This window comes from Cricetulus griseus, chromosome 4 (genome assembly GCF_003668045.3).
Source record: "Cricetulus griseus strain 17A/GY chromosome 4, alternate assembly CriGri-PICRH-1.0, whole genome shotgun sequence".
Lineage (NCBI taxonomy): Eukaryota > Metazoa > Chordata > Mammalia > Rodentia > Cricetidae > Cricetulus > Cricetulus griseus.
Genome location: NC_048597.1, coordinates 60,120,398 through 60,140,471, shown reverse-complemented (window position 1 = coordinate 60,140,471; position 20,074 = coordinate 60,120,398). Strand labels below are relative to the sequence as shown.

The 20,074-nt window shown below is 39.2% G+C and overlaps 1 protein-coding gene across 1 annotated transcript in view; it reads right to left on the bottom strand.

The window, feature by feature from the left end:
* LOC100751095 (probable cation-transporting ATPase 13A5) overlaps window positions 1–20,074 on the bottom strand; it is a 120,226-nt gene that overhangs the window by 40,656 nt on the left and 59,496 nt on the right. The window contains exons 16-19 of the mRNA XM_027413273.2: window positions 17,384–17,534; window positions 7,088–7,174; window positions 6,299–6,455; window positions 2,015–2,132 (exon numbers count right to left, since the gene is read on the bottom strand). Of these exons, the coding sequence (XP_027269074.2) occupies window positions 2,015–2,132; window positions 6,299–6,455; window positions 7,088–7,174; window positions 17,384–17,534 (513 nt within the window). The remainder of the gene's footprint in view (window positions 1–2,014; window positions 2,133–6,298; window positions 6,456–7,087; window positions 7,175–17,383; window positions 17,535–20,074) is intronic.

Sequence of the window (20,074 nt, the reverse complement as noted above, 5' to 3'; positions counted from 1 at the left end):
TCTGTCTTGTATTGGGTCCTGGCAATGCAAAGGTGATCAATTCAGCCTGCAAAGATCAACTGGAAATGGACTGAAGACATCAGCAGAAGACTGAGAACTGAAACTCCCAGATGAAATCACAAGGGTGCGTTTTCTTTAAATAAGGACATGACACCAAGAGATGGGCACAATGGCAAAAGTAAAAGTGCTTTTGTTTCTATCACAGTTCATCACCTCAATCAGTTCTCTGGGCATGTGGGCCTCTTGCTGTTGTATCACATCATCAGCAATTGCAGCCACTGCCCTGTTCTTCGACACCCAGCCTCTGGCGAAGGATTGCCTGCACTTATTTGACTCACATATTTGTTTAAATACCTTCCTTGGAAGACATCTTTGACCTCTTTAGGTGAAACAGTATTGTATATTTTTAAAGTTTCTTTCCACCTAATTCATTCCTCCCTTCTTGAGATATTTAAGAATCACCAATAAGACAATGTATTATAGATGTATTTTTATTATCTATTTCCCCAATTAAGATAGGAAATCCTTGTGGTCCAGGAGTTAATTTTATTAATTTCTGTAGTTCCTGAGCATCTAACACAGATGTCAAGTTAATAGACATTTACTAAACCAGGAAAAGGTTAGGTCTTAAGGAAGCATTTCTTCCACCATTCAGTGTTGGGTGATTTCTAAGTTATCTAAAAAACAAAACAAAACAAAAAAACAACAACAAAAAAACCTCTTAATTTCCTTTGGTGATGCCAGTATTCAAGAACTTTTATTTTCCTCACTGGAAAAATTTTGTTAATTATTATTTTATCCTAATAAAAATCAAAACAATGTTATTTTACCATGTTCAAGAAAAACAACAACATTTGGACTCCTGATATCTCTTGGGAAAACTTGTAATGGGTAAAAGGATAGCATGGCTTACTGTTTTGTTTGTGTTTTTTTGTATTTCTAATAGTATGTATTTCCCTACTGGCTCTTAAATGGGAATACAGCTGTGCTTGTGTGTCACAGCTGGGCTGTCTACATTCTATTGCCAGTATGTAAATCTCTGGTTCACTCAGGACCTAAACAATGTTATTCAAATTTGCGTATGAAAAATTATAGCATCCCATATGTTATGGATCTTTATGCTTGCTCAAGGTTAGTCAACATCTGGAATGTTAGAGCTGAGGATGTCACCCATGTATCTGAATGAGCTCCATGATTCTATTTCAAAGACAAAAATATCTTATCTGAAAAGCTCCTTGGAGATAACCCTGTCCTATGTTATATAAATTCGGGCACAGCTACTATGTAAGGCTCCAGTTATCTTGGATAGCCATAGGTTGTACATAATAACATTGAACCAAATACACTGGTACCCTATACAATAGAGCCAATTATATAGGAATGAGAATCTCTGAATTAGAAATATAATGTAATATATCAAATATAAGTACTATATAGGCTATCACCTATTTAGTTTTCCTGTTCTTTTAATGTAGATAACTTGAAATGAACCTCTAACACCTAGAAGAAAGCAGTATATAGATTATCCTCTAAGGAGGGCAATTCATGCCTTTAACGTAATTAGAAATATTGAGTTTCATTTTCTATACAGAATTCAATTTGCACTCACTACATCCCTCCCAGATTTGAGGGCATTACAAAGCCCAGACCTGAGAAATTCCAGAAAAAAAAAGGAGGATCTGGAAACCTTCCAAATTTTCACCTGTGTTCTCTAAAGAGACACCTATGCACATGTGAGACCTCCAAAGGTGTTCAGAGGTGGGATGGGAATTTGTTGTTGTAAGGGGAGACGAAGCCAGAGATTAAGACGAATACTATATAGGGCAGGATAGAGGTCAGATGTGGGGTCCGTGAAATCACAGCTGCCATATGCCATGTGATCTAAACAAGTCCTGGATGAGAATAGGTCTCCATCCAAGAACTTTCCAATGATTGGAGCAGTTGTCAGTCTATCTCCAGGGCTGCTACCATGAGTGCAAAGACCCTCCCCTGGTCTTGGTTTCCAATTCCTTACCTCGCCAAACGTTCCAGGTCTGAAAGCTTCTCCATCTTCAGAGTTTTATGGGCAAGGGCGATGACACGGAAGCCTTGCACTGTGTAACTCTTCAGCTCCTGTGGGAAATTCTTGGGCACTGTGAGGAGAGAGGGGAGAGGGGAGTGTCACATCACAGTGGAGATGACGTAGCATGTGAGTAACTGCAGGATGCATTCCTGCACTTCAACTTTCACTTCATAAAAATGCTTTACTAGAAAACATAGAGCTTCAGACATGGGTCGCCGACAGCTTCACGTTCCTCAGGTGAGGAAAAACAATGGTAAAACTGTGCCGTTCATCAGCTGTGCTAAGCCCTGACTCTGTGTCCTAAACTATGGTAAAACCTAATCCCTAACATGGCCGTATGTGGAAACAAACCTCTGGAAAATAATTAAGTCATAAAGGTGAAATTCTCATGAGTGGGATTGAAGCACAGGACGATATAAGAGATGTTCTTTCCAGGATACAGCAGCAAAGCAGGCATCCACAAGCCAGGAGGCTCGTTCCCACCAGAGCCAAATTCTCCAGCCCTTAACCTTGAACAGCCTGGTTTCCAATAGTATGAGAGATAAGACTTCTATCATTTAAGCCACCCAGCGTGAGGTACACTGTTGTAGCAGCTCCCTTAAGATGGCCAAGATGAATCTCACCAGTGTTCAATACACTGATTGGGTTCACCAAGGACAGACTTCATGACCATGTGTTCTTGAATGAAATCAGAGTAATTGAAATGGGCAACCTTCCAGAGCAGGGTTGATAATGTTCAGGCTACATTTGATGCACTTTTTGCTCTTGTCAATAAAGTTTTAAGCTATATCCACTCCCCTGTTTATTATCCATGATTGCTTTGTGGTCACAGTGGCAGAGTTGGTTAGCTGATGCAGATCCTGTATGGCCAGAAAGGTCTGAAATATGCTGTGAGTGACTCTTTACCGAAGTATTTTCCCACACACACACACACACACACACACACACATATATATATGTGTGTGTGTGTGTGTGTGTATGCAAGCTCATGCAGGTATGTGTGTGCCACTGTGCGTGGCTGTCAGAGGACAACTTTGAGTCTACACTCTCCTCATTAGTTTGAGATAGCATCTCTTTTTGTTTACTGCTGCATAGACCAGGCTAACCATTCTGCAAGTTGCTGAAGATTCACCCATCTCTGGCTCCCATCTCCTGGTAGGTGCTCACTGAGGTTACAGATGCTTACATTACACACCTGGCTTTTAAAAGTCAGTTCTAGGGATCCAAAGTCAGCATGCCAGGCTTGTAGAGCCAATGCTTTACCCCCTGAGCCATGTCTCACCCACATTCCTGCTGTACAAGGTTGCTGACACAATGCAGCACTTACATGATTTGGCGTAACTATGTTTTTTTTTGTATCTATATATTCTCTGTGGCTTCCAATGTGCCTACATGAGAGTGTCAGACAAGAGCTGAAGTACTGCACAATAGTGGCTGTGGTGGCTTAGATAGTGAAGTGACAAAATTTTATCCTCCGTTCTACTCGAAAGTCACTTTCTGACATCAAGCTATTAAGCTTCTCTTCCGAACCTTGGTATCCATCCACAATATGAGTGATGGCTGGACCTTACATTCCCATTTATCTCAGACTTAGTGTATTTCTAAAGTGTTCCCAGAGGCATGCATCTAATCTCAAGGAAGCTTCTAACCTTCCATGTCTTTATTTAGAGGGAGGTGAAAGATCAAAGATCAAGACAAAACAAAGAATTGCACGGGCTGTTGTGAACGGCAGATTGGAAGCTGGACTCTTCCTGACACAGCAGGGGCAACACAGAGATTCTCACTGAAGTCTACATGGCTGAAAGCAAAACAGAATAAAGCCAAATATACTCTATACCTTGTTCGAGACATAGTTAATGGGGTTTATGAGGGAGATCAGAATCTGGAAAGGAAGGCTTTTTTTTTTTTTTCATTCTGGGAATCAGACACACATCCTGTGCATGCTAGGCAAGTCCTTCATTCTTGACCTAGAAAAGGAGACTTCTGCCAAGTGGTGGTGGTGCACACCTTTAATCCCAGCACTCGAGAGGCAGAGGCAGAGGCAGGAGGATCTTTGTGAGTTCAAGGCCAGCCTGGTCTACAGAGCAAGTTCCAGAACAGTCAAAGTTACACAGAAAAACCCTGTCTCAAAAAACAAAATTAAAAAAGGGAGACTCCTAAGATTAAACAGACTCCAAATGTAGAAAGTTAGAATAAACATTCATGAAATCTAGAATTCTGGACACAGTTGGTGGCTAATCATAACAAGTAGATGAAAACTAGGAGAGAAATGCCAGTTTCATCCAAGTGATTTATTTGAATGCACAAATTTTCTGTAAATTTGGCCACCACTTAGAATGTGCATATGTTTAGGAGAATATTAGTAACACAGCTCATCTCAGAGTCTGGACCAGAAAGATAAAAATTGCTGGGAAAGCCATCTAATATCATCTAATTTAGTCTAATCATTTTCCTCCTAAAATATTTCTCTTTTAAAATATTTCCAACCAAGATATAATTCGATTTAAAGCTCACTTCATGAGATGGAACCCATTCCCAACACTGCCTGGGTGCCCAAGAACCTGTGACTAGACAGGCACGGACCTAGGGGAAACCTAAAACTATTGTTCTACTAAGGGAATATAGAATTAAATTCCTCCAAAACATTCTGTTATACTCGTAGATCAGTGCCTTGCTCATCCATCATCAGAGAAGCTTCCTCTTGCAGCAGATGGGAACAAAGACAGAAACCCACAGCTAGACACTGTGCAAAATGAGAGACCTTGGAACACTCAGCCCTAAATGGGATGTCTCCATTCAAATCCTCCCCCAGGATTCAGAAAGCTGTGTGGAAAAGGAGGCATAAAGAATGTAAGAGCCGGAGGGAGGTAAAGAGTGTAAGACCAAGGAAACAGGTCTTCTGAATATACAGAAACTAATATACATATGAACTCACAGAGACTGAGGCAGCATACACAGGGCTTGCACAGGTCTGAACCAGATGGGGCCGTAGACCTGAGAGGAGAAATGGACACATTCCCCCATCCCTAAAGAAGCGAGGTCCAATTGATAACCACTAGCAAATGAAAAACTGGTTCTCTCCAAACTAGTTTCACTAGGGAAAGAGACCACTCTCAAGGGTAGGTCCCATGCCCAGCAGTAGATGGCCAACCAAAATGAACTCAGTGGCATCTTTGGAGACTCCTTGTCTAATAATGTTGTGTCAGGGCTTTTTGCTTCTTGTAATTTTAAAAAATACCTTACAGGTCCTTTGCAAATATTATGGCTTCCAGTTTTGTGTTTTTATGAGATACCTGTGTATGTGAACATGTGGTGTCTCTGCATTTGTATGTGTTTCTCATGCTTTTTCTGTTTGCTTTATCATACTGTATTTTTTGTTTCATTCCTTAGGTGCACATTCATTTTTAACAAAGACATAAAGGGTGTGGATCTGGATGGGAGGGGAGGCAGGGAGGAACTGGGGGTAGTCAGGGGAGGGGAAACCATAATCAGAACATATTGCAAGAAAAAATTTATTTTCAATAAAAAAACATAATTTAAAATATTTCACAGGATGGGGAGATAGCTCAACATATAGAAAATTCTAAGCTTGATGACCTGAGTGAAAGTTCTGGGACCTACATCGCACATGGTAGGAGAGAAATGACTCCCACAAGTTTTCCTATGACCTGCACACCACACACACACACACACACACACACACACACACACACACACACACACACACACACACACACACACACACACACACATACACACACACCACACACACACACACACACACACACACACACACACACACACACAATTTCCTTTCTATTGCTCTGTCTCACCTCGTAATAGCAGACTCAACCCTGTTCCCCTTGCATGGAGTTAACAGAGTGCCCTGTTCTTCAACTCTGGTCAAGTGTTCAAATCCTACCCTAGGTTTCCTCCCTAGTCTTCTAGTCCATGTACCTCCTGCAGTTTTGTGCTACATCTTCTGCTATGACGTCCAGTGTGGGTGTACTCTTCTGACTGTATGGTGGTGACCAGACGTTTACTCTCTACCTCTGCACCTTCCAATCTCCCCCTCTGCCTTACCGGATCTTCTGTGCCGCTTTCATTTACCTACAAGTCTTCACTGGCTTTGGCAGTTTATGTCTTCATGTGCCTTACTGTGTCGGTACCGATGTTTGCCTCCTGTGTTTGGCCTTTTAAAATGTTTTACCTCTTGAAAGAAAAAAATGGCAGTACCTGTTTCAGTTCGGCAGAACCTGGCCACCATCTCCGGGGCACCCTTCATGTAGACGTGGGGGTGAAGGTCACCAGACAGCTGAGCAATCACAGACATCCTCTGAAGGGCTGAGGAAAATGGAAACTGGCGCAAGATGGTGATGGCATCCACAGGACTCTGAAGGGACATCAAAGAGAAGAAGACTGAAACCCTTCAGGCATTACTCGGCAGAGGCATGGACACCAAACAAAAATTATAGCCTCCAATGTGTCCAGCCATATCAAGGCATATTATATTTGTTATAATGCTTATATTTTTTTGGCCTATTCAAGGGTGACTCCCTCAATATATTATCTGGTTTTAAAACCCCTTACTGGTGGCTGCCTTGAGAAACCCTAATCTCCTTCCAGGCCATCCCCTGTGATGGGATGCTTCTTTTTCCCAGAAACACTATTCATTCCCAGCTCTGTTCTCCCACAGCTCGTTTGTCAGCCTTTATTACAACACTTGGCAGGGTGTACTGCACTGACTTGCACTCGTATTGATTTCCGACCACTGTGTGCTCTTCCCATGCAGAACCCAGCAGGGCTTGTTGTGAAGTCTAAGTCAGTGCTCCAGTGTGCATGGACACTCACTGAGTGTTTGCTGAAAACACTAATGAGTGAATTTGGGACTGCAGGCATGGCCATACCAAGGAATTTATTAAGATAAAGCTAAACAGTAGAGATGTAAAATATGTGCAAACCCAGAGATGCTTCTCCAGTATTTGGGGGAAAAGAAATACACGATCTAAGGAAGAAAAATCATACCTGACTGGCTTTTGGTCCTGGTTTTATTACTGTGCTTGAATCTGACATGCCAATTTTGCAGGAAGCCACTTGGCAATCTTCCATATTCTGTTATAAAATGAAACACCTATAAGATTCCTTAGAGACAAATAAGAAGAAATGTTTTCCATGTACAATGTGCTAATATTTTCAAAAACCCTTTTCATGTAGCTTCTCTTCCCGGATATTTACTCAAATGCCATCATTGTCAAATTTCTGTTGTTTTCATTGACAATAAGGACTTTATTGTAGATATGCCAAAAATCCAAAAATCCAGTGAATACATTCAAGTAGAAAGGGATGAGGAAGTACTGGATGTAGAATAACTGCTCTTCTTGGTGGCTATGTCTAGTGACTGGATGAGCAGGTTGGGTCTTTAGTGATGTTCAGCACACCTGCTCTCAGCTGTGTTAACAGCTGCACCCTGAGATAAACACAAGAGCATATTTTTATGTCACACCCGTGCTACCAGTATAATTTAGTTAGCTAGAAAGCTAGCAAGTTGACCTCCACCAAATTAGAAAACACATTTGAAAATGTGTTTTATTCCTTGGATAAAACTTCCATATATAGACATCAGTATTACGGAGAAGTCAACATTAACCAATATCAAAATACTGGAAATGAATTTACCATATTTTTCTTAATAATCTACAAAGATATTGTCCCTCCCCCTTTATGTGTAGAAAGTTCCCAGCTAACATAAGGATACTTAACTTAAGGCTCCATCAGACACCTCAGTGAAAAATGCTTTGTTTAGAGGTGGATATGACCATCTTGACAGTTCTTACTAGGTGCTATTAAAGATTCATGCTCACAACGTGTCCATTCAAGATCTCAATGTGTACATCATTAGTGCAGGTAGAAGGAGACATTACTGGGATCAGGATCCAAGTGGCACCTAGTAACAATGGCTGCAGGTCATCACTACATTAGCTCCAATGGTGCTGGGAAGGAATCTGCTCCTTAGGTAGTTCCTTGATTTTCCTTCACTAAGATCTAGGAAACTGGATACAATTTGTCTTTGCATCAAAACCTTCTTCAGATCCAACAAATTAATCTCAACTTACTGATTTTAGGAATTTCATTTTATATTGGGTTTCCTTTTATAAGCATTGGCCTTCTAAAGAGGCAGAACTTCCCATTACTCATCTTTGCATTAGCTTCTTGTGAGGTGTGCTTCATGCTCTGACAGTTTATTTTCATTCATTAACAGCTAAAATTAAATGTTTTCCTGTGAGGTACATGTGTACACTTGGATGTGCAGGAAGGTGCACACAGTATCTATGATGTGTTTCAGACAGGGTCTCCCACTGGGAACCAGGACTCTGATTCAGCTAGGCTATTTGGGCAACAACCCCCAGAGATACATTTGTCTCTGCCCTCACAGCTCTAGGATAATAACTGCATAACACCATGACCATCTTTTTATCTGGGTTCTAGAGATTAAACTTGGCAAATGCTGTTCTACCTGAGATCTCAAGCCTTTCCATGCCTTTTACATATTACTTTAAAGGGTCTTTGAAACCTTTTTTTGGAGGGCAGCATAATGTTGCTAATCAAGGGACTTGCTAATGAATACTTCCTATTTGTCTGGCACTTTACAATGCCCAAAGTTCTTCATAATCTCAGTGCTCACTCAAGTCTGTGGGGGGAGGTGTTATTATTGCAAATGCACAGACGAGGTAAGAAACTAGAGTCTTACTTATAGATCCACACAGCCAGGGACAAGTGAAAAGCAATCTTCACTGTCACAGAAGCATTCAAAACAGGTTTATGGTCTGTGCTCTTCAACTGTCATTCACATCCAGCTCAATGAAACAAGGTTCAGCTTTGTTGGTATATAAATCTCTGCTGTGCAACCCAGTAGTTATCAACCACTGTGGCTACTTATATTTAGATCAACTAAAACCAACTGCAATTAACAACATGATTCTTCAATTGCATTTCCACATTGAAAATGTTTATTAGCCACATTTGGGAGTCTGATTTAGACTACTGTTTCTTCAAGGTTGTCAGAGAAAGTTGGTGTCAGCTTAGGGCCTATGTAGAAAGATTTAGGGTCAAATGGGTTTTGTGAATGCTACCTGTCACATTCTCCCTGTAATATTCACAATTCACCATAGTATATTAAAGAAGAGCCCTAATCAAAAGCTGCATTTAACTTTGTTTAAAGAACAGTTTTCCAAATTATGACTTGTGGATTCCCATATCATGTAATACTCCACAGCAGGTTCTTTGAAACAGAGGTTGACAGATCATGTTAGGATAAGACCAGAGTTTATCCAAAGAATAGTCATATTTTATTATTATTATTACTCATAATAATAACATGGACACTGCAGAAGCAGATGCTGGAGAAGGTGCTGCTGTGCCCCCCCCTGCCTCATAGGCTGGGACTGAGGAGACTGATTCTGAGAGAAACTCTGGATGATATTAATTATTCATTTGAAACAATCTAGAATCATCTGAGAAGTCAGCCTCAATTAGGGACAAAATTGGGCTGGCCTGTAGACATGCCTATAGGCGTTTTCTTAATTAAACGATACAAGAAGACCCAGATCACTGTGGGTGGCATCATTCCCTAAGCAGGAGAATCTGAACTGTACCACAGGGTAGAACTCAAGAAGAATACAGACAAGCAAGCAAGTGAACATAGGTACATTTATTTCTCTCTGCTCTTGATCATGGATGTGATATGTCTAGTTATTTGAAGTTCCTGTCTTGACTTTCCCACAATGATGGGCTGTAACCTAGAATTTTAAGCTGAAATAAACTTCTTTCTCCCATAAGTTATTTTTTGACAAGATATATTTTTAAGTTTTCTCTCTTATTACATTCCAACCACAGTTTCCCTCCCTCCACTCCTCCCAGTCCCTCCCTCACCTCCCTCAAATCCACTCTTCTTCCATTTCCCTTCAGATAGAGAGACAGAGACAGAAAGAACAGGTCTCCACCAAACATGGTGGAACAAGTTACAATAAGACTAGGCACAAACACTCATATCAAGGCTAGACTAGGTAACCCTGTAGGAAGAAAAGAGTCCCAAGAGCAGGCAAAAGAGTTAGAAACACCCTCCACTCCCACTGTTGGGAGTCCAACAAGAACAGAAGCTACACAACCATAACATATATACAGAGGACCTAACTCAGACCCATACAGGTCCATGTTTGTCACTTCAGTCTCTGAGCCCCTATGAGACCTGTTTAGTTGATTCTGTAGGCAGTATTCTCCCAGTGTCCTACAATCCTTCCTCCCCATCTTTTGCGGAGTTTTCCAGGCTCCACCTAGTGTTTGGCTGTGGTTTTCTGCATCTGCTCCCATGAGTTGCTGGATCACACCTCTCTGATGACAACTGGGCTAGGCACCAATCTATGAGTATAGACGAATAGCATTAGGAATCATCTCATTGACATTTTTTTGCCAGTTGTGTTTGGTTCTATTCTGGGGCTCTGGGTTGTTCTGGATACTTTTATTACAGCAGCAGAAATAGAACTAGAACATTACAACCAAGGTTCTTCTCCAAGGTGATCAGGCTATTCAGCATTATCACATATCCTAATCCAAAGGTCCACTACCTTCACTGTCTGACGGCCCTCAACTTCTGTAAACAAGGAAACAGAGCTGACTTGAACACAAACTTGTGCAGACTGCTGACACTGGCAGAAAAGTATCCTGAACTTTGGGAACAGAAGGCTATCCAACTGCAAAAGAAAATCCAAGCATGTATCTACCACCATCTTAGACATTGAAATATACAGTGGAAAGTGTGATCAACCAGCATCACACAGATGAAGGATAGCACCCAAGAGGACACTTTGTGCTGATGGCCAGAGATATTCATTCTAAGCATCAGGGAACAGCTTTCAAGTCATGTCCACACAGGAATTCAATGGAGCAGAGAAAATACACAGAAAGCAAACTGTATACAGCCATTCTGCTCTAACCTGTTTGAGCACAGACAGATAACAGCTGCTTTCTCACCAGCAGAGCAGGCTTCAAAGACCTAGGGGTAGGGGAATCAACATTCATTCCAACAAGGAAAAAATATTGACTTCTAATATACTGTTTTTATTTTTTGCTCTGCTATTTTTTTTCAGTTTTGATGTCACTTGATTGGGATTTATAATTATCCTTTATCTGCACCTGTTCTATCCCATTCTCTCTTATTTCTCAAAGCTTGAGCCTGTGTGCTTTATTTCTTATTCCTACTTCACTTCTCCTTATTTTCACTTCTTCATTATTAATACCTCTAGTCTTAATAATCTTTAAACACCTACTGTATCCTATCAATAGCTCTAACTTTATTGGGAATATAAATGATGTACCTAATTACTTTTTATTCTATTACCTGATCATTGACAAATCATTGCTTGTGTTACCACTCTTTGCTTCCTCCCTCTATACGGCAGAGATCATAAGCTCAAGAGAAAACTACTCAGTAAGAAGATCCACATGAAGGGAGAAACCGTGAAAGATGGTCTACCCAAACAGACGTGCAAGTCACAAACAAAAACAAAGCAAGGACACTACCATAGGCTTACAGTTCCTAAACACTCAAAACAAAACTAACAAATCGCTGAAATCCCAGACAAATGATTCAAAATCCCACTTTTAAATATGTTCAGTCACTTCATGGAGGATTAAACAAGTAGATGAATGAAGCAAGGAAAAATAATTCAGAGGCTGGGGACATAGCTCAGTAGGTAAAGCACGTGTCAAGAATGAAGATTGAGTCCAGAATCTACTTAAAGCCAGGCACAGTACCACCTGCCTCTGAATCCAATGTCCCTTCAGTGAGATGGGAGGCAGAGACAAAAAAAAATTCACCAGAGATGATAGGCAAGATAGCCTCGGGTACACGGGAGCAAATGGAGAGATTGCATGGAAGATGAGGACTGATACTAAGGTTGTTCTCTACCCTCCACACATACCTTTCTACACACACACACACACACACACACACACACACACACACACGAGGGGGGGCGGGGAGATTCAGCATGGAAATTGAGATGTTGAAGACATTAAAAATCAGAAGTGTTGGAGATGAAAGACTTCAATCAGTGAAAAAAACAAAAACAACAAAAACTTCACAATGGAAGGCACCACCAATAGAATAGACTAGGACAAACAGAAAAAAAGAATATCAAGGATAGAAGATAAGGTGAACAAAATGTTACTTACATTCATAAAATAATTAAAAATAAACAAATGGTCAAAACTTGCAGGAAGTCTGAGATAAAACAAAGAATTCTTAGGGGTAGAAGCAGGGGTTGCAATAATAAAGTACAGAAAAATTAGTCAATGAAATTATAGTACTCAGTTCCCAAAATTTAAGGATATGTACCTGATATATGTGTATAGATATAGCTATAGGTATATTATGACATTTAGAACTCTAAATGAAAATGACTGGAAAAGAACATCTCAAGATAAATTGCTATTAAGATGTTAAAACAAGAGAAGAAAGGAGCAATATTAAAAAGCAAGAGGGAAATCCTAACTTACTTGCAACAGCAAAACTATCAGAATAGCATCAAACTTCTCAGCAGACAGACCCAATGCCAGGAAAGCAGGGAAGGAAGTATTTCAAGTCCTGAAACATGAAACTTCCAACCAAAATTATTATATACAGTAAAATTACTTCTTAACTTAAATAAGAAATAAAGACACCCAAAGATAAGTACAAACTAAAGCATTTCATAGCCACTTAGCCAGAATTATGGAAGATATGTATAAGTATTCTACATACAGAGGAGGAAGATAGTTACAACATGATAGAATAAGAAAGAGAAAATTCCATGGGAAGAACAGATAAATAAATTAAAACTAAGAAAGAGTCAAACATACCCAGTTCAACAAATCGGAAATCCCCAATGCTCCATGAAAAAAGTAAACAGTTTTCAACTTGAAAAACAATAAACAACACTATAGGAAATAGTAGTATGTCTCAAGAATAATCCTGAGTTTTAATGGTCTCAACTCTCTCTAATTAAAAGATACAGAGCAGATGATTGAATCAGAACACAAGATCCAACCATTTGCTGGCTTTGAGAAACATATTTCACTGGTAAACACACAGAAAAGTTGAAAATCAATGAATGGAGGACGATAAAGCCTGCATCAAGTAGATGCAGAAAACAGGCTGAATTAGCCAGTCTTACAGCCGACAAAGTAGATTTCAAACCAAAATTAGCAAGAACAGATAAAGGAGGTCACTACATGACATAAAAGAAAATATCCATTAAGAAGGTGAGAAAATTTAAAGATATGGTGTTCAGTGTTGAGGCACCTAATTTCATAAAAGACACTTAAAAATCAGAAAGGGCCACATACAATAATACTGCATTGATTCAATTCCCTACTCTCATCAATAGATCAAACAGTCAGCTAGAAAAATCTATGAAGAAAGCTCATTGTTCAACTGTACCATAAATCAAACAGATCAAAAGGACTGATTGAACAGACATCTGCAGAACACTCTACCTATTATCTGTGAATATGCACTGTTGTGAGAGCCCATGGAACTTTCTCAAAAACAGACCATATCTTGTGACATAAAGCAAGACTTAAAGAAATACATTTCTTAAATTTTATAAGCTCACAGTAGAATAAAACTAAAAATCAATAGCAAGTAAAGCTACACGTATGTGTGGGCAATAAATAATACTCTCTTGAATGATCAATGTGTCACTGAAAAAGTCAGGAAGGAAATTAAAAAATTCCTAGAGTCAATAAAAATAAAACCATGATTTATTGTAACTTTCAAGACACAGCAAAGTTAGTTCTAAGGGACATGAATTAGTATGATGTTCTACACTTAAAAATACATAACTTAATGGTTTACCTCTTTAAAAAAAAAGAAGCCAAACCCAAAAGTAGTAGATGAAAATAAATTATAAGTGTAGAGCTGAAATCAATAAAATGAAGATTAAAGGACAGTTAAAAAAATCAAAGGACTTTTACTTTGAAAAGATAAATAAGTTCAATAAAGCCTTAGTGAAACCTACTGACAGAAATAGAAGATCAAAATTAATAAAAGTGGAGATGAAAGGGAAAAGATTACAACAGATTCTAATGAAATCTGATCATTAGGAAATACTTTGAAAATATATACTCCAAAAGTCTGGAAAACCTAGAAGAAATAGGTCAATCCTGAGAAATGTATGACCTACCAATGTTAAATCAAGAGAATGTAAACATATAAGCAACTTAAACAGATCCATGACAACCAATAAAATTGAGCAGCAACAAAAAATGTCTCCCAACTAAAAGAAGCCAAAAGCAGACTAATTCACTGCCAAATTTTACCAGACCTTTAAAGAACTGACTCCAATGCACCTCAAATTATTCCATTCCACATAAAGAAAAGGAACCCACGTGAACTAGTTCTATGAGCCAGGGTTACCTTAACAGTGTATAAGGAACCAACAAAACATTTGCCTGGATACAGGCCCATTTCTCTGAGGTGATTCCAAAAATTATCAATAAAATACCTGTAAATCCAATCAAAAAAGATGCTGGAAAGTTTGGGCATCATAATGACGTTGTTTCATTCCAAAGATGCCAGGACAGTTAGCGAGACAGATCAGTAAACAAATGTAAAAGACACAGATGGACTAGGGACAGAAATCACCTATCATTTCAACAGATGCAGACCTTTGACAAAGTTCAGCGTGCTCTCATGATAACAGCTCTGAAGAAACCAGAAACAGAAGAAATATACTTCAGCAAAATAATGAATGTTCAAAATAATGAATACACACACACACACACACACACACACACACACACACACACACACACACACACACTGTAGGAGTCATGTAGGTTCTTGTGCTCATGGACAAGCCCTAAGGAAACCACCTGGGAACTGATGGGGTTAACAGTCTGGTGACCTCTGCAAGCTCTGCTAGCTCCCCTAGACCAGTCTCTTGGGTTAATTTAACTCAGTGGATCTATATGGCTATCCTCCCCCAGACTATCAGGAGCTTGTTCACCTGGAGCCTGCCTTCTTAGTTTATCTATAGAACCCATTTTACTCAACAGTTTGCTTGTACCATGTACAAGTTTTCATGTAACCATGTCTTAAGCTTTGTTGTGCACTCATGATTAGGTTAATTATCACCAGAGAGTTTTTTTCTAAATTGTTCTGTGCTTAAATACACCTAAAAGAAACTATAGGCTCTTAAAGTTTGCAGCAACATCAGCTACTGAGTTGTGTCGAACCAAGTGTTGAACCAAATTTCCTTTTTGCCTCCTCTGCCTCAACACTCTGATGGCTATGGTGTTTGTAGAGACCCACATATGACTAACATACAGTCCGTACAGGATCAAGTGGGGGGAAAACTGAATCTACTAGAAAGTAAAAATGAGAAATAGTATGTGCTTTCTCAACACTTACTCAGTCCAGTGCTTGAAGTCATAGCCAGAGTAATCACAAAAAAAAAAAAATGAAAAATGAAAGGCACAAACAGGAAGAAGCCAAATTACCCCTGCTTCCCAATGATATGTTCCTATATTGAAGTGCCTGAATACCTCTACCATAAAATTCTTGGATGTGATGAACGATTTCAGCAAAGCGGCAGGACATAAAATCAACAAACAAATTACAGTAGCTTTTCTGGATGTCAACAGCAAGAAGGAAATCAGAAAGTAACCTCATCCATAACAGCTGCAAAAGATACTTAGGATATGGATGAAATTCTTTAAGAACTAATAGAAGCACACATAAAAATGTAATAATAAGAAAGAAAAATTAAGCCTTATTGAAAGAGTACTAAAATTTTAGCAAACAACCTTTAGCAATGCAGTGAAGTGTTGACTGTCTTTTCCAAGCCAGATGGATAGATCTCCAGTGTTCATTGATAGGCAGAATCAACATTATAGAAATTGCCATATTACCAAAGGCAACCTGCAGATTTAATGTGATCTCCTTAAAGATTCCAAGGACATTCTTCTATGAACCAGAAAAGGCAACACTAAAGTTCATACGGAGGCACAAAAGACCCAGATAGTCAAAGCAATCCAAAACAGGAAAGAACAATGCTAGAGATGTCGCAACAACTGACATCAAATTATACTACAGATCCACAGTGACAAAACCAACATAGTACTAACCAAAACACAGAATGTAAAACAAAGAAATAGAGGAGACCCAGTGGTAAACCAGTTATAGCCATCTAATTTTTGAATATATATATTCAAACCTGGATATGCCAGGTTCCCATCACCTACTTGGTGAAATATTGATTCAAAATGCATGAAAGACTTTAAGACCTGAAATGTTAGTACTAATAGGGGAAACCTTTCATGACATAGACAGATGCACAGATTTTTTGGAAAAGGATTCCAACATCTCAGGAAATTGTAGCAAAAATTGACACATGGGACTACCTGAAATTACCAAGCTTCTGAGCACTGAAGGAAACTAAGAGGGAAGAGAACCTGTGAATTGGGAGAGGAAGCCACAACAAACACTGATATAGATTTAGAGAAAAGAGAACTGTTATATACCGTTGGCAGTAATGAAGATCATCCAGCTACTATGAAAATCGTTATCAAAGTTTCTGAAAAGTCTAAATACAGAACTACTATATGATCCTGTTACATCACTCCTGAGATCATACTTGAAGGAATCTACTTCAGCATATCACAGAGACATCTACACACTAATGTTTACTATGGCACAGACTACAACAGCCAAGCTAGAGAATCAACCTAAGTGTATACCATCAAATGAGTGGATAAGAAACTGTGACATACTTACACAATTTTATTCATTTATAAAAATGAAATTATGTCATTTGGAATAAAAATTGATGGAACAGGAGATCACATTAAATTAAACAAGCCAAATTCAGAAAACCAAGTATTTCATATGTGGGACTTAGATAACACACACACACACACACACACACACACACACACACACACACACACACACACACACCATATATATGATTATGTACTCACAAAGGAGACTATTTGTAAAGAGTAAGGACAATCCAAGGAAGGTCAGGAGAGAGTAATGAAAGTAAAGCTCATCAAAACACATGACATTGAAGAAATTGTCATAGATCCAATTGCATGATGAATCTATACTGATAAAATTTGGGCAAATATATATTTGCAATGATTGTTCATTTATAAAAATGACTAATGGTAAAGTAGGACCATTTTCTACATTTGTAAGTGAATTAAAAAGGATGCAGTTCTGGCAATGGAGGTTTTGTCAAGTTCCCATTTGATTGATTGATACAACTATCACCTTACCCAGCCAGTGCCTTCAAACATTTTGAGGTCCAAAGGGTCTCCTTGGATGGTCCCATCAAGAAGGATCAGGGAATGGCAGCTGGTCATGGCTGCACACAGTGGGCCCCAGGGCACAGTCTGGCCTGAAGCAAAGCTGTGGACTGCCTGGAAACTTGTTAAGAGGATAATGTTAAAATTTTCAGTAAAATAATTTGCATGATCTGCCCCTTAAACCTTACCCAGTCCACACTCTGGCTAGTTTTCCCTTACCCTAGGACACTGCAGTGACTTTCCTGTATTCTGTACCACTGCTTCCTAACCTCTGAGTTATGAAAAATATAGTAACAGTTAGATGTTACTGAATGTCAACAACTACACATTAATTTAAAACCAAATGTGTAATGAATTCAAGATGTTTTGTACAGTGCTTACCCCGACTCCTGTGACTTCATTGCAGCCTTAGTTCTGAACATACAACATGCCCAGATGGCATGGTGCATGTCAGTACACCAGGTAGAATCAAGGAACAATGCCCAGAACACCTTGGCTCAGAACACAAACTGTCTTTGCACTATAAATTGCAGTGTTTATACTATACACACACATCTTTCTGCTAGAGAATATAATGGTTTTGTCATGGTAAACAAAGACTTCTTAATATTTTCCTGGTATCATTCCTTAGCATGTATTAAAATAATATACCTTTTTGTGGTATTCTATTAGAATATTTGTCTTAAAATTTACTGTGAGAGATGCTGGGAACTTGTACTGTGAAATATTAAAGATGTGTTACATTCATTTATGCTGTAGAATATTTGCTTAATGATGCAAAGAGGTATTGCATTCTTTTAGGTTGCATTTGTTTAACTTTGTGAAGCTGTGTTACTCTGCCTGCCTAAAACAACCAATTGGTCTAATAAAGAGCTGAATGGCCAATAGCTAGGCAGGAGAGGGATAGGTGGGGCTGGCAGGCAGAGAGAATAAATATGAGGGTAAATCTAGGCTCCAGAGAAGAGGGAAAGGAGTGAGAAAAGGAGGAGAGGATGACATTAAGGGGCCAGTCACCCAACCACATAGCCAGCCATAGAGTAAGTAGGCAAAAGAGGTATACAGAATAAATAAAGGTGAAAAGCCAGAGACAAAACGTAGTTAAAGAGAAATGGGATAATTTAAGTTAGAAAAGCTGGCTAGAAACAAGCCAAGCTAAGGCTAGGTATTCGTAAGTAAGAATTAGGTCTCCATGTATTTATGTAGGAAGTGGGTATCAGGCTCTGAAAGAATAAAAAGAGAAAAAAACTACAAACTTGCATTTCATTATAAAAAACATCAAATGAACTTTGCTTTGGATCAGGATGGAATGTCCAACAAATTCTGAAATGCCCCTATGCATATTTCCATCATTTTGTAGTATGCATTTATATAAAGCAGCAGTCTCAGCATTGACAATTATAAGAACAAAACACTAACCAAGATTGGAGAGGACCTGGGATCAGGTCACAGGACCCAGAAGGCAGCTCAGAGTCATTGGTAGCAACAACTCAAGGGTATCTAATGCCCTCTTTGGACATCCATGGGCACCAGGTTCACACCTAATGTATATGCCTATGCTCAGGCACCCATGAAGACATACAAAATACTTAAAATACCCTTTTAAATGTAAAAAAACCTCATCAAATCTAACTAACACCAAGTATGCTCCTTCTGTATCAAATATTCAACCAAGATTTAATTCATTATTTAAAAACAAGAACATTCACATTGTTACTATGCAAATTTGCTTTTGTCTTTAATAAATGGCCAAATTGTATGCATAGCGAGCATATTTTTAAAATAAATTTATGATTCATTATCAGTAAGTTTTTGGTTTGTATATTCATTTTTTGTACTTATATACCTGGGGCCACATACATATTTTCTTGGGTAAAAAGGATCATAGTTAGAGATGTTCTAAGCCACCTGTTAATCAAGGCTACCTGTCCTAGCTCCAGCTCATCTTACAGCTGATGATCCTGCCAATATCCTCATGCCCTCAGTCTAGAGCTAGACTAATCATCTCCTGCTGTCTCTACTTGTTCAGGGATTTCTTTGCTCATGGTCCTCTGCTCAGCGGGGATTTTCAATTTTCAACTGGAGTATTCTACCTGCAAAGAAATGTTTACAAAAACCTTCTTTGAGTTGGCTATGGATTTTCCCTTCTATATAGAATGCCACTGATCAATCAAAAACCAAATTCAAGGGGTCATGGGTTTATGTTGCATATAAACCCATGGAGCTCTCTAACAAGCCACATACCCTAAGCAAGAAGACTTTTGATGCATGATGCAATGGGGACAGGAAGAAACCTGCTTAATGATTCCAGGCAACTGGAAGCAAGCAGAGGCTTTGAACTGACTCTCATTACTCAGTTGCTTGGAGTCTACCACCATCTCCTGAAACTTCTAGTCCACACATCCTGCCACCAAAGCTTCTTCTCCTTATTGACAGTATAGCATGGCATCATTTACCTTCATCTCCTCCTAATTTCAAGTTGAATAGTGATTATGTTTAGTTGATTCTACCTCCTTGAAAGCTTCAGCATGCAAGGGCCACAGGAGGAAGATGGGAGTGGGAAGACCCTCCTCAGCCTTCATTGCCCTGGACCACAGGCACACTGCTTCTCTAGACAAAGGTCTCACCAATGCATATGAACAGACAGGAGCAGGCACACACGAA